This window comes from Bubalus bubalis, chromosome X, assembly GCF_019923935.1.
Source record: "Bubalus bubalis isolate 160015118507 breed Murrah chromosome X, NDDB_SH_1, whole genome shotgun sequence".
In the NCBI taxonomy this organism is placed as follows: Eukaryota; Metazoa; Chordata; class Mammalia; order Artiodactyla; family Bovidae; genus Bubalus; species Bubalus bubalis.
This window is the reverse complement of record NC_059181.1, coordinates 131,621,555-131,635,545: the sequence shown is the minus strand read 5'-3', so window position 1 is coordinate 131,635,545 and position 13,991 is coordinate 131,621,555. Positions and strand designations below refer to the sequence as shown.

Sequence of the window (13,991 nt, the reverse complement as noted above, 5' to 3'; positions counted from 1 at the left end):
CCAGTATTCTTGCCTGGAGAATCCCATGGACAGAGGAGCCTGGTGGGCTACAGTCCATGGGGTCGCAAAACAGTCAGACACAACTTAGTGATTAACAACAACAACATGAGTATAGGGAATGGGGAATCACCAGACATATTTTAAACTAAACTTTATTATATTTAAAACATGATGACTAGGTTGAGAATGAGATCTGTAGTGTGATGTAGGATTCTGAAGACCACTAATGCTTTGTAATGTAACTGTGGGCTGGTCACTTAACCTCTCTGAAAAGTTGGATAATAATATCATTCTTGTTTAACATCTTTCTTTGCACACTTCTAGTTTGTAAAGATGTCTATGATGAGTAAATAATCTTTGTGATTAAAAAAAAACTCTACCTTTCTAAAGGCAATAGGATATAAACAAACCAAACCACACCCCTTTATGAAGTAGCTGGGGAAGGCAAAAAGAGGCATCCAATAAGGAAACAGGTAGGTTAGAGCTGATCATGGTAATAGCACATCAATAGGACATTGGATTCATGATCTTGGCTAACTAAAGAAACTCTGTTGACAAAAATTCACTTAACTCTTTTTTGGGGGATTTTAACAGAAATGAAAATGTACAGCCTACAGCTGTTCCTCTGAAACTTGGAAAATCTGTTCAACCTCTGAACGAATGTTCCCAATACATAAATATCCAACTTAAATGTATAGGCACTTCATTAATTCTTAAGTTTATAGCAATCTTATCTCAAAGAAAAATACCTTGAAAGAATCAGCTTACCTTTCTACCTTATAAATAACAACTGTAATATTGGCAATGAAATTAAAATATTTTAAAAAGTGTATTTACCAATTATTTTAGTTAACAATGGTGCTCTTTCAACAGTTCTCCCCTAAAATACAAATAAGAATTGTAAGTTAGAATTCTTTTTGGTAGAAGGCAATTACCTCAATTTGAAAAATTATGTTTATCGTGAATTTATAAATTAGCTTTATTCCAATTCAATATATGAATATTCACAACAGGCATAGCCTGATGAAGCTCGAAGTTAAAAGATTCCAATCCACTCACTTTACAGACAAGAAACTGAGGCTCAGGGAGATTAAACAGTTCATGGCAGGGCCATAATGGCAACTCTTGTGTCCCATTCTAGTCCAGGGCTCTTTCTACAAAGTACTGATGCCTTAGCCACCCCAGGCCACACTATCAATTTAGGTATGTTTTTGAGATTTTAAATACTGTCTGTGAAAAGTTAAAAACTATCAGTACAAAACACATTATACACGTCTAATTTCAGAAGGCTGAGGGATTTAAGTGTTTTAGTTCTTCAAGTCCATTTTTGCTTACAGTGATACTTAAATTGGTTCATCCTGATCTCCTTTTCACAAATTTGCTTCAGCTTAAGAAAAACAAGCACTCTTCAAGATCTCCCATTTAGGCTCATCATACATTATTAATTTAAAATACTATACTGTGAATTTTACACCAAGAAATGTGTAATACATAATATTTGAAATACACAAGGGGAACACATGTATACCTGTGGCGGATTCATTTTGATATTTGGCAAAACTAATACAATTATGTAAAGTTTAAAAAATAAAATTAAATTAAAAAAAAATGTGTATTCTACAATATGTGACTTACCAGAGACTCCTCAATTGAATGGGTTAAATGAATATTGTTTACATATTCTTCTCCCTTCTCTTCTAACAGATATTTACAGCTAAACAAATAAAAGAAGGTTAAACTTTAGTAGCTCATCAATTAGTAAAGTATAAGTAAAGATAGAATCATCTTAATTCTATTAACTTGCTTTTTGATATTTCTAAAGAGCCACCAAATAAAATGTTACTCAATTCACTATCCAACTATCATTTTAATGTTAAAAAATGTCCCCTTTGTTATCTTAATATGCTAATATTAGTAGAGCAAAAATATCAACTTGAGAACGTTCAGCTTTTAAACAAGTTATTAAACTAGCACCTTGACATTTAAAAACAAGTCTTAAATAGTTAATCTTAACGAGTTTTATTTAGAGATGAACCAATTGTACATTTTAAAGGAATCTTTTAGGCTTTCAGCCTTTCCTTTTAAGAGTGTTTCTGCGATTCATGGGGTCGCAAAGAGTCAGACACGACTGAGCGACTGATCTGATCTGATCTGAAGGTTAAGACTTCCAAATCATTCTGAAGTTTTAAGTTGTACTATTTTGTAGGCCAAAAATTCACATCACTGTACACTACACATCTGTGTGCCTTAAAGAGGCAAGATGGTAGAAAGACACTTAGAATATGTCATCATTCTAAGATGCCACTGATTGTAAGCAGCATGATTATACTATGTATAGTATGTATACATGTATACTACTATACTATGTATCACCATTGCCAATTAAATTATGACCCACCACCAAATGTGTCCTGATTTCAGAGCTGAAAATGTGAACAACTGTATGTCTTAGAATCAGTGAGATTTAGTAATATTTGCTAAGGGGGTGTGATGGGTTCTCAAGGAATCTCCTTGATAACATGGGCTCTCATGCCCATCATTAAAGAGCCTACTTCCAACAACAACAAAAGCATACATTCCTAATTTGGTGTTTAGAAATAGCATCATCTGAATGTCACAGGTATGATATATAAATGATGAATGTTTTGGTCACCGGAAAAGGCTTAAGTGTTTTGGGTCTTTTTTTTTAATGTAGTAGGTGACCCCATTTTTATAAACATGGTGTGAATTTCAAGCCATTGGTTAAAGTAAAAATAGTTGAGGTGAAAAGTTATTTAAGTCTTCCCGCTGCATATGTACTGGCCAACCTGCCTGTCACTGAATGAATATTTAAATATCTTACCCTGGAAACCACTTAGCATGTTGTTCCCAAGGGTCTTCACTGGGTTTCCAATCATTTAGCCCTCCTCCACAGTGAAAACACTGTACTTTATCACCTTCACCTAAGAAACACACAAGTAAAAACACATGTATTTGTGCAATTACAACCTTACCCAAAAATAGCCTTTTAAATACTATAAAATTAAGCATTTATAAACTACATGAAAAGCTCACACCTTAAAATAAGATACCTGAATTCACATCTAAGTAATAGATAAGATCATTCGAGGAGGAAACACACAGTAAATTTACTGATTCAATTTGAGGTATTTTACAGGAGGCTTCCCTTGTAGCTCAGTTGGTAAAGTATCTGCCTGCAGTGCAGGAGACCAGGGTTTGATCCCTGGGTTGGGAAGATCCCCTGGAGAAGGAAATGGCAACCCACTCTAGTATCCTTGCCCGGAAAATCTCATGGACAGAGGAGCCTGGTGGACTGTAGTCCATGGAGTTGCAAAGAGTGGGGCATGACTGAGCGACTAACACTTACTTATAGGAGACAAAAATAAAATTTCCCAATTTTTATGTGAAAACTTTGTAATTACTTTATTAACAACATGTCATTTGGGGTCATCAATACTACACTTACTTTTTCAAACTATAGAACAATAAAGTTGAGTATAATGAAATTACAGGATAAATTTCTCTGAGGTTATAGCTATATGACAATAAACTTTCAAGACTGTCTTATGATACTGAGTAAATAAAATATAGAAATAGTTGATATTTTGGTTTGGGGCATTATTCAATTTTAAAGTAAATGGGTTAGATATATAATGGTATATTTTTTCTGAATATTCCTGGAAGCCATCATACTGATGGCCTTTCCTTCTCTACTTACATGTCTGTGCTCACTCAGTCATGTCTGACTCTTTGCGACCCCATGAACTGTAGCCCACCAGCCTCTTCCATCCTGGGATTTTCCAGGCAAGAATACTGGGGTGGGTTGCCATTTCCTTCTCCGACTGACATGTTTACAGTAGTCCATTTGAAAAGTGCTCATTTTAAGCAATAAAACATCTTTCAAATATATAGGGCAGCTTTCAAGTATATAGTCTATGTACAAAAGGCAGGTATCAATTTTAACATCAGCCAAGGTAAATTCTCTAATGTTAACTCTTCTTACAGGGTTGTTGTGAGGCACAGAGAAAATGCATATAATACATCTACTGAGCACATATAGGTGTGCAATAAATTATAGTCAGTATTACTATCAGACCTATGCGTCTAGCAGGGATATCTATCATCTTTTGCATGTCATTCTTTCCCAAAAGACAGTTACACAAAGATACATATTACTCATAATATGGCAGTTTTTTCCACATAAATTCCTGTGGTATATTACAGATTTAACAAAAGGGTTCACAGAATACTACTAACATAAATAACCATGCCAGCTTACACCTAAATATTACCAGTTTGGGGGTCAAATGGCATCTATTTACTTTTTAGGAGCCCTTAGTTGGAAAGTTATTTATTAGACTAGTTTTATAATAAAGTTTACCTAAAGCATAAAATCCAGCTCTTGCAAGCTGCTCCTTGTTAACGGAGTACATCCACGTCCCAAATGTAATGATCCGTGCTTCATAATCTGCCATGGCTGGATTTATTGGAGCATTTGTTGAATTTGGGAAATTCCTATCAGAACTCACGACAGCGGATTCACTTTGCATATTAATATTCCGGCCCAAAACAAAGAAGCAATTAGGAAAGTGTCGCCTGTGTTCTGACCATGCACGATCACAAGGTTCCCAATTTTTCAACTTCCCACCACAACAAAAGCACTGTACTTGATCATCAATACCTGTGTAGTAGAGTCCAGCACGAGCTAACTCTCTTGGGGTTAAGTGGGCATAGTCTGGCCAGTTGTGAAATGACTTTAATCTAGCTTCTTCACTACACATGACAGGGTTCCTTGGGTATACGGTGTCTGATAAATCTACAACCTGTCCAGTTCTCAAAAGATAGTGTGCATGAGTCTCAGATGGCCTTTCTAAAACAAAATGATTTCTGTTTCCCAGGTAGTTTTCAGCTTTGTACTGACCATTTTGGACACCAGAATATGTAGGCTGTGCAGCATTGTTTTCAAAATAAAAGCCATTGATAAATCTGCAATTTGGGGATACTCTCCTGTGTCTTCCAATTGCTGAGTCTCCATATTGCCATCTATCTACTGCTGCATGACAACTAAAGCACCGCACGGTGTCTCCTTCCCCAGTATACAGAAACCCAGCTCGTGCTAGCGTTGATGCTGAAACAGGACTACTACTTGGAAAATTAGCAAAAGTTTTTAATCTATTAAACTCTTCTACAAATTCTTCATCCTTATCGATGTCTGCAGGTACACAAGTTTTAGATCCTTCAAAACTGTTAAAAGTCATCTTCTCTTGAAAATAGGACTTGTCCACCTTTTCTAAAAAGAGAACATTACATTAGCAAATCTAAAATCTGAAACACAGGCAATATACTTTTGATATTAGGAGGTAACAAATTATCCACTAATGACTTAAAAGTAATCACACAATCTCTAAGAAACATTCTAAATACTAGAATTCTATGAATACATTATCACATGATTCAGGTCATAAAGTAAAAACCAGCATTTTTGTTTTCTCTTTTAAAGGAAAGTAATATTTAAACAAGTAGATCAGAACTATTCATTCTATAGTGCTTATTTTATATAAACATGAAACTATGTGATGCAAAATATGTTAAAATTATTAACCATGTAAAATAATTAATTAGGAAAAACATGAAAGAATAAAATATGCAGATTCTTAAGTCTATGCATAATTGTTATAATGGATCACTGTATATTCAAGGCATCAAAATTCAGTTTTTACAATTAAAAACATGCTCAGAATGTTAATGAACTAATTTTTAATATTTCTCTACTGCTTTGCAAAAGATAAGTTTTACTCACAACGTTGGTTCCAATGTGTTCTTTAAGAGCATCATGTGTTTATGATTTTCAGGTAAAACAACAGTCCACTTGTGTTGGAACTGGATCATTTCAAATGTATGTAACAGTGCCCTCTAGAGGGTGGTTCACGAAAAATACTAAGCACATGTAGACCTTAATTACAATTACTTTTGCTATCAATTGCCCACAGACAAGGAACAATCTGTTCAAATGGAAAAGAAATACAACTGCAGCCTCATTAGAGCTGCCAAATTACAGCTCTGTAATATTTAACCAAGATAAATGCTAAAAGGAACTGGTTGGGTTATGAGAAGAGTGGCCAAGATAATTTATCCTCTAAACCTGAACTCTTTTAAAAGTGAAAGATGATGTTACTAGTAATTACATTGGGACAAGAGGTACAAATTAAGAGTTGCCCCAGGCAAACCTGGTTCTTCAGAACCTCACTTTATTCATGATACAGTGCTCTGTATATGCCTGTCAAAGGCAAAATAAAGGAATGGTCACAATGACTGTCTCTACTTCATATATATAGTAACTGATTTCTTGGGAAGAACTAACAGCTCTTTTGGCATTATGTTGGCACAGTATGTTTTGAACTTCATCTCTCTTGGAGTTAATGTTCAACACAAGGCTTCTGTCTTGCAGGCTGGCAGTGGACTTCAGTCCTCCTGGACTTAATTTATACTGGTACTAATTCATATAGGGCTTCCCTGGTAGCTCAGATGGTAAAGAATCTGTTTGCAATGCAGGAGACCTGGGTTTGACCCCTGGGTCTGGAAGATACTATATTAATTCATATACACCTCAAGAGCTGAGATATATATGCATACAACAATTTTTGGAAGATAGTCTCCACGACTTTTGATTGTTTCCCAGATAGCTTTAAGACTCTTAAATCAGCATAAGCTTGACGATAAAAATCAAAATTCAAAGACACCAAGGGAAGCTGACAAGCTAATGAGATAAAATTGGGATATGTGTAAAGCCTTACATTCTGACTTTAAAAATCTGTTGTACACCTAAAGGAAGATGGAATCCTTGTTTGGAAAGAAGTCATGTGAAGGCAAATCTCCAGATTAAAATCTTGGGATTTTAGTTAATTACAAATTCATCAAGAGCCAACATTACATGGTAGCTAAAAAACTTGAAACAACTTCAGTCTGCATTCATGTCCAGATGTGCAACATTCAGATTCAATTCAGCTACATACTGAGTATTATTTTTAGTTCTGAACATTTTAGAAGGGATATTAACAAAGTACAATGTCCATAGAGATCAATCAAGATGATGAAAGTGGTATCCTATGAGGAACAGTTGGAAGAGTCAAGTATTTATCTCAAAGGGAAAAGAAAATTGTAGGGAGAGCAGTGGAGAGGACAGAATAACTACCTTGAGAGATCTAAAAGGCTGTCATGTAGACAAGGGATCCAAATTCTATTTACCTTGAGGGCAGAATTAGAATTAATTAATATGTATTACAGTCAGTACATTTTAACCCAGTACAGGGATGGATGAATAGTTACAATAATCAATATCAGTATAAAATGGATTGGGTTGCCTTGTAGATTTTGAGTTCCTCTCATCACTGGAAGGGACTTTGGCATGGACCAGGAGACAGGATTAAGCATTTCTAAGTCTATAATTATCCTGAAGAATTAATGCTGAATATAATCTCAGACATATGAAAGTTACCTTCTCTGAGGTAGTAAGTTTTGTTTCTCAGGTCAGTCAAAACAGACAGAAATGTAAAACCAATGATCTATTTTCATTTCATAATGGTGACTATTTTGTGTGGTTCAAGTAGTCATCCTATTTCAGATACTATTAGATAAAGCTCCATCATTCAACACCAGCAGGAGAATTTCTATTTGAAGCTTTCAAGTGGAGACCTTATCTTCCCAGAGGTTATTTCCATGCTAATAGTTTAGATTTCTCTTGTTTGAAAAGCAGGTATTTATTCAGATCCACTCAACTGAACACTGCATATACATTATCAGAGTGGGGGCTTTTGTAGAAGAGAAAACCACTACCAGAAAGGTTAAGAGTTAAAAGGGAGAAAAACTGATTGACAAAAGACAGAAAACTTGAGATTGGAAAAAAGTGCCAAAAGAAAGTGAAAGGAGACGATTTTAAGAAACTGAATTTAAGTGAAATGAAGGTGGGAAAGATATTTAGAAAATAAGTATATGTGGAGCAGAGGAATTGTGAATAGAGAGAAAGTGAGGTATGAATGAGAAGGTTTTGGATGTGAAAAGGGCTGAGTGCAATAAAGTATGCTGAGATAACTTAAGGCTTCTTTGTGAAAGCAAAATTTGACTTTGAACTGGGTAAGCAGAAAGTAAGAAGGCACTCTTACTTTCTCTCTTACACAGAGAGAAAGATGTCCAAGAAAGCTCTGACATAAAGGGGCTAGGCAGTCAGGAACCTTGAAGGAACAGTGGTTAAGAAAAATGGCACTCTGAAAGCCAACATTGGCATAAAAAGAATCAGCAAGCAGTGGTCTATGTTTATACAAGGGGTATGGAAGATTTCAACATGGTGAGATGTGTTTAAAATATACATACACCTACACAAAATACACATATACCTGTACATACATAAAATATACATACACCCGTACATATACATGTGTGCATACCTATGTATACATAAACATGCATATTATATGTATACATATTTATACACACACACACACACATATATATATTTAGCCTAGTCAACTGGGTAAAAATAGCCATAGGCATGCGCCAAAGAGAGGAGACTGACTGCTACTCTAGCAATAATGTGGGACTATGGGGAGTTGGAGGGGAGAGAAAAACAGAAAACCTACCTACCTGGTATCTGCACACAATACAAGAGTTTCTATTTCCTTCACGTTTTTATTATTAAAGTTGTCAAATATACAGAACAAAGGTTATTCTACATGGGTAAAGGATATAAAGTAGGATGTATATCAGACTGCAGCTGTGCAAAAATATATACTTACGAACAAGACCTGGAGGTAATTTTTAATATATGGGTAAAATATTTTAAGGTGATCTTTTTCTCCAAAATGTGTCTGATAATATTTTTGCCTAACTTCTCTCTGGTTGGCACCACAGGCCTGGTTGTGGGGGATGTAGCTGAGAGCAAAGAGGTAGATGGGTTGGTTGCCCCCTCATCCCCCTCCACGGGGTGGGGGGGAGTGCTCTGCACCCACTAAAGCAGAGGGAGGGAGGACGGAGTTGTGCCTCCAGGCACCACAGAGACAGGCGGCCCCAGCCGCCCTGTGGAGCCCAGCATCAAGACCCAAGCCTTCTATGCAGGTGCCTCTGGTAAGTGGCAGACTCTTGGGCTGCAGCTCCTGCACTCAGCCTGACTGCAGCTGCCCAGGAAGCCTGGAGAGGAGCAGGTTGACACCGAATTTTGTCAGTTTTCAACACAAAGAGCAAAACTTGGACATTTAATGGAGTTTCATGGATTACTGCAACATATTCTTAAGATACCTAATGATGACATTTTATTAGCCTATACGAGGGAGACTTACCATCTATATATAAAGATGATAATTATCACAAAGCGATTTCAACAACCAACCTGCTGCTTAGGATTTTTACACAGAAAAACAGAAAGAAGCAAATAGTGCCTTTGGTACTGACATGCTAATGAAGAAGGAAAATGTTTTAACGGATGGTCCGTTAACCAAAGAAAAAAGCCAGATCTAGTCATTGGTATGCACCAAGACTTAAGATGTATCTTCCATTACAAATGTGGATATTCCCCCAGAAACACATCATAGGACTAGTTCATCTTTATAAACACAACACTGACCACTCCCTGGGGCTCTATAGCTGGGATGGTTTGAGCCTAAAGGAGACATTATATGGCTTAGAGTGGGTCCCATGGATCGTTACACCCTGGCTTGTTCCAGGAGGTCTGGCTCAGCACAGGACTATCAGCTGCTAATGACATTTTAGGTTAGTGGTAGAGAAGTTTCAGGGAAGAGCTTTACTTTTTTTACATTTTATTGAAGTATAGTTGATTTACAATGTCATGTTAGTTTCAGATGTACAGGACAATGATTCAATTTTGTTTTTCTTTTTGGCTGTGTGGTACACGGGTCCTTAGTTCCCTGACCAGGGATCAAACCAGTGCCCCCTGCAGTGGCAGCATGGAGTGCTAACCACTGGACTGCAAGGGAATTCCCCAGGGAAGAGTTTTGATCAAATAACAGGATGACTGCAAACAGTCACAACTTCACCATAACAGCAAGACAAGTGAACAGGAGAACAACTTTAGGAACAGTAGGACTTCTGGCAGCTCTGGCCAATCTACTGGTAATAGCTTTCTTGGCTATCCACAGCAGATTGAACCAAAACACTGAGCCAAAGGATAAAGACATTATTACTGAAGATAGTGGTGTACCATCCTAGAGTCCTAAAGCTGTTCTTATTATTGAAAGCCTGGAAATGCTTAACCCATATAGAACAAACTCAGTTTTGAGTTTGGACAGAATGGTTTTATTCCTTCTAATTAAATGAGTTTAGCACTCCTAGAAAGTGGTGCAAACAGAATTTGAAACACATGTTCCAGATCAAAAACTCATAAGATGCAACATCATGAAACCATCTTTTGAATGCTGAATGTTTTCTGAGTGAGGATGTCTGAGGACTTGTATATTTGGCTAATTTAAGAACATTTAGACCTCTGAGCCAATGACCTGGAAAAGGCATGAGAAAAATAATGTTGTAGGTTTAAAATTTCTTAAAGTAAATAGAACGAGAAAGTAGATTAGTGGTTGCTTACAGCTGGGTGAGGAGGAGAATCGGAAATATGCAAATGGTTACTGGGTTTCTTTGTGGAGTAATTAAAATATTCAAAATTAATTTTTTGGGGGGGCTCCAAAATCACTGCAGTTGGTGACTGCAGCCATGAAACTAAGACCCTTGCTCCTTTGAATAAAAGTTATGACTCATCTAGACAGCATATTAAAAAGCAGGGACATTACTTTGCTAACAAAGGTCCGTCTCATCAAAGCTATGGTTTTTCCAGTAGTCATGTATGGATGTGAGAGTTGGACTGTAAAGAAAGCTGAGTGCCGAAGAATTGATGCTTCTGAACTGTGGTGTTGGAGAAGACTTTTGAGTCTCTTGGACTGCAAGGAGATCCAACCAGTCAATACTAAGGAAATCAGTCTTGAATATTCATTGGAACGACTGATGCTGAAGCTCCAATACTTTGGCCACCTGATGCAAAGAACTGACTCATTGGAAACGACCCTGATGCTGGGAAAGATTGAAGGCAGAAGAAGGGGACAACAGAGGATGAGATGGTTGGATGGCATCACCGACTCAATGGCCATGAGTTTAAGTAAGCTCCGGGAGTTGTTGATGGACAGGGAGGCCTGGTGTGCTGCAGTCCATGGGGTTGCACTGAGCAACTGAACTGACTGACTGAACTGAGACTGTAATGGTGGTTGTACAACTCTGATCATTAAAATCACTGAACTGTACACTTCAAAATTAGTATTATAGTATGTGAATTGTATCTCAATAAAGCTGTTTAAATGTTAATTAGTTTGGTAACTGTTAGTACAAACTTTTGTGGATCAGAGGTGATTTTAAGTCTAAAACAAAGGGAGCTCTGCTAATGAAATTATGTGCTTTTGATATGGAAAACTAGATGCTACAGTACATTTTTAGAACTATGTGAGAGGATTATTTCTGTTTTAAAGAGTTAAATATTTAACCTATTACAAAGATTCCAGTTAGTTTTTCCTTTAACTACATTGTTTAAATTCTAATGTGAAGTCTGATTCTCTTTAGATATTTTTGGTACTCGGAGGACCTCAGTTCTTGTGTACCCAGTATTTGGGGGGGAGGAGGCATGGCCATTCCCCAGGCTTGGGTAATCATAGTTCCCTGACCAGGGATTGAATCTGGGCCCTGGGCAGTGAGAGCGCAGAGTCCTAACCACGGCACCACTGTGGAATTCCCCCAGTATTTTTCTTTCTTAATGTTGTTCTTGTGCTAATGTTATTATATTTTTAATTAGAGGATAATTGCTTTGCACTATTGTGTTAGTTTGCTGTTAATTGTTACAAATCATTTTCTGAAATGCAGTTTTTCTAACTTCTAAGAAATCAAACCAATTGGCTATTCTTAGGAGCTTCTTTCTACATTATGAAGCACTGAAGCTATGTTCCTGAATTATGAAATTCTGTGAGTTTTTCACATTGATGTTTGTCTATCCTATAGATTATATAATCAGCTAATTTTATTGACTCTGGTAATACAGGAGATGCTCTCCTTTAATTCTTATCCTCATTCCCAATCTCACTGGAAAGCATTCCTTTTGTTTTGGGTGTGTGCTACTATATATATGTTGGTAGGCTTCTGAACTTTTTTAAGGTACAGACGGTTCCCATTTACAATGGTTTGACATGATTCTTCCACTTTACAATGGCGTGCAAGTGATACACATTCAGATCTTTTCCTGTGCTAGTGCAGTCTGATACTCTCTAGTGATACTGGGCAGCAGGGCAAGTTGCAGCTCCCAGTCAGTTCAGGCAATCACGAAGATCAACTCATAGACTCATAACTCTACCCATACAAACATTCCATTTTTCATTTTCAGTACAGTATTTAATAAATTACATGAGATATTCCACACTTTATTATAAAACAGGCTTTGTGTTAGATGATTTTCCCCAACTGTAGGCTAATGTAAGTGTTCTGAGCACATTTAAGGTAGGACAGGCTAAGCTATGATATTTGGTAAGTTAGGTGTATAAAATGCATCTTCGGCTTATGATACTTTCAACTTAGGATGGTTTTCTTGGGATGCAACCTCATTATAAGTTGACGAAGATCTGTACTCAAGTAGTGCAAATTGTTTTGGATATAAAATGCACTTAAAGACTTTTACACATAGGACAAACTTGTGCACTTTTTTATGTAAAGATTTTGGATTTTCTTCAGTGGGATTATTCTAGGAACATTGCCTACACTTTAAGAGAAAGCTGTGGTATTTACCACTGACAAGTAAAGTTTACCTATATTATTTTCATTGGGCAATTTATTTCCCACACATCCACTTATGACAAGTAAGGGTGAGGCTGCCAGTTTTCATTCTTTGCCTGATTTCTTTGGTATATCATTGGACAGTGTGCGTAAGCACTGTAATAATGCATGCACATAGAAATTAAGAATATTATGAAGTTCCCTGTGGTCTATGAATAATTCCCCCCAAAGCTGTTTAATAATTCATCTTAAAATAAGGCTAGTATGAACGTATTTATGACAGTTGTGTGCTATTAAAACAATGAAGGATCAAATGATTCCCTTCTGAAAGATAGTTTCTCTAAATGGTAAAAAAAAAAAAAAAAAATGAAATAAATTTTTGATTAATTGAAAAAAAATCCCACACAGGGAAATACTTTTGTGATTTTAAATACTAGAACACTACTCCAAAATGTATTTCAGTATTAAGCTTTCTAATAAAAATCTGTCTTACTTGAAATGAAGATTAACAGTAATTTCTTAAACTGAATTCTACTTGGTAGGCAATTATTATGGCAAAAGTAATTTAAAAAATCTATTCCATAATATCATGAGTTTCAGTTACCACAGCATCTTAGAAAAAAATTAAGAAGCAGTTTCATATGTGTACAAGACAATGAAGAAAGCAGTTTTGAAGATTTACATAAATTTAATTATTTAAGATGATATACTAGGGAACTATCTCTGATGACTGAAAATTAACTATTACAAATACCTATTAAATCTTTTAAAGTCAAGGAGCACCTGAATAACAAATCACTGTTTGTTTGCTGTTCTTAACAAATAAGCAGCAAAACCTTTCATCTTTTTTTATTGAGCTCAGAGATCTCTACAACCTGCCTGTGTTTTACCCTTCTGGTCTCTGGGAGAAATTCATTCAGTCACTACAGGCTCATTTAATGAACTAAAAATACTTAGCATTATCCCTGCAACCAAGGGCCTTGTTAACCTCATCATAAAAAAGCATTTCCTTTTTTTTTTTTTTTTAATTTTATTTTATTTTTAAACTTTACATAACTGTATTAGATTTGCCAAATATCAAAATGAATCCGCCACAGGTTTACATGTGTTCCCCATCCTGAACCCTCCTCCCTCCTCCCTCCCCATTCCATCCCTCTGGGTCGTCCCAGTGCACCAGCCCCAAGCAT

At 36.3% G+C, this 13,991-nt stretch overlaps 1 protein-coding gene and 1 pseudogene across 4 annotated transcripts in view; one reads left to right on the top strand and one right to left on the bottom strand.

Annotated features, from left to right (window-relative positions):
• Positions 1–13,991, bottom strand: part of LOC102404023 (X-linked inhibitor of apoptosis) — a 40,311-nt gene that overhangs the window by 14,336 nt on the left and 11,984 nt on the right. For all 4 annotated transcript variants that reach the window (XM_006065002.4, XM_006065005.4, XM_025276733.3 and 1 more), the window contains 4 exons: positions 4,382–5,290; positions 2,843–2,942; positions 1,636–1,714; positions 838–880 (listed from right to left, as the gene is read on the bottom strand). In XM_006065002.4, coding sequence (XP_006065064.1) covers positions 838–880; positions 1,636–1,714; positions 2,843–2,942; positions 4,382–5,258 — 1,099 coding nt within the window. In that variant the 5' untranslated portion in view covers positions 5,259–5,290. The remainder of the gene's footprint in view (positions 1–837; positions 881–1,635; positions 1,715–2,842; positions 2,943–4,381; positions 5,291–13,991) is intronic.
• On the top strand, positions 8,727–9,764 carry LOC102411425 (annotated as a pseudogene).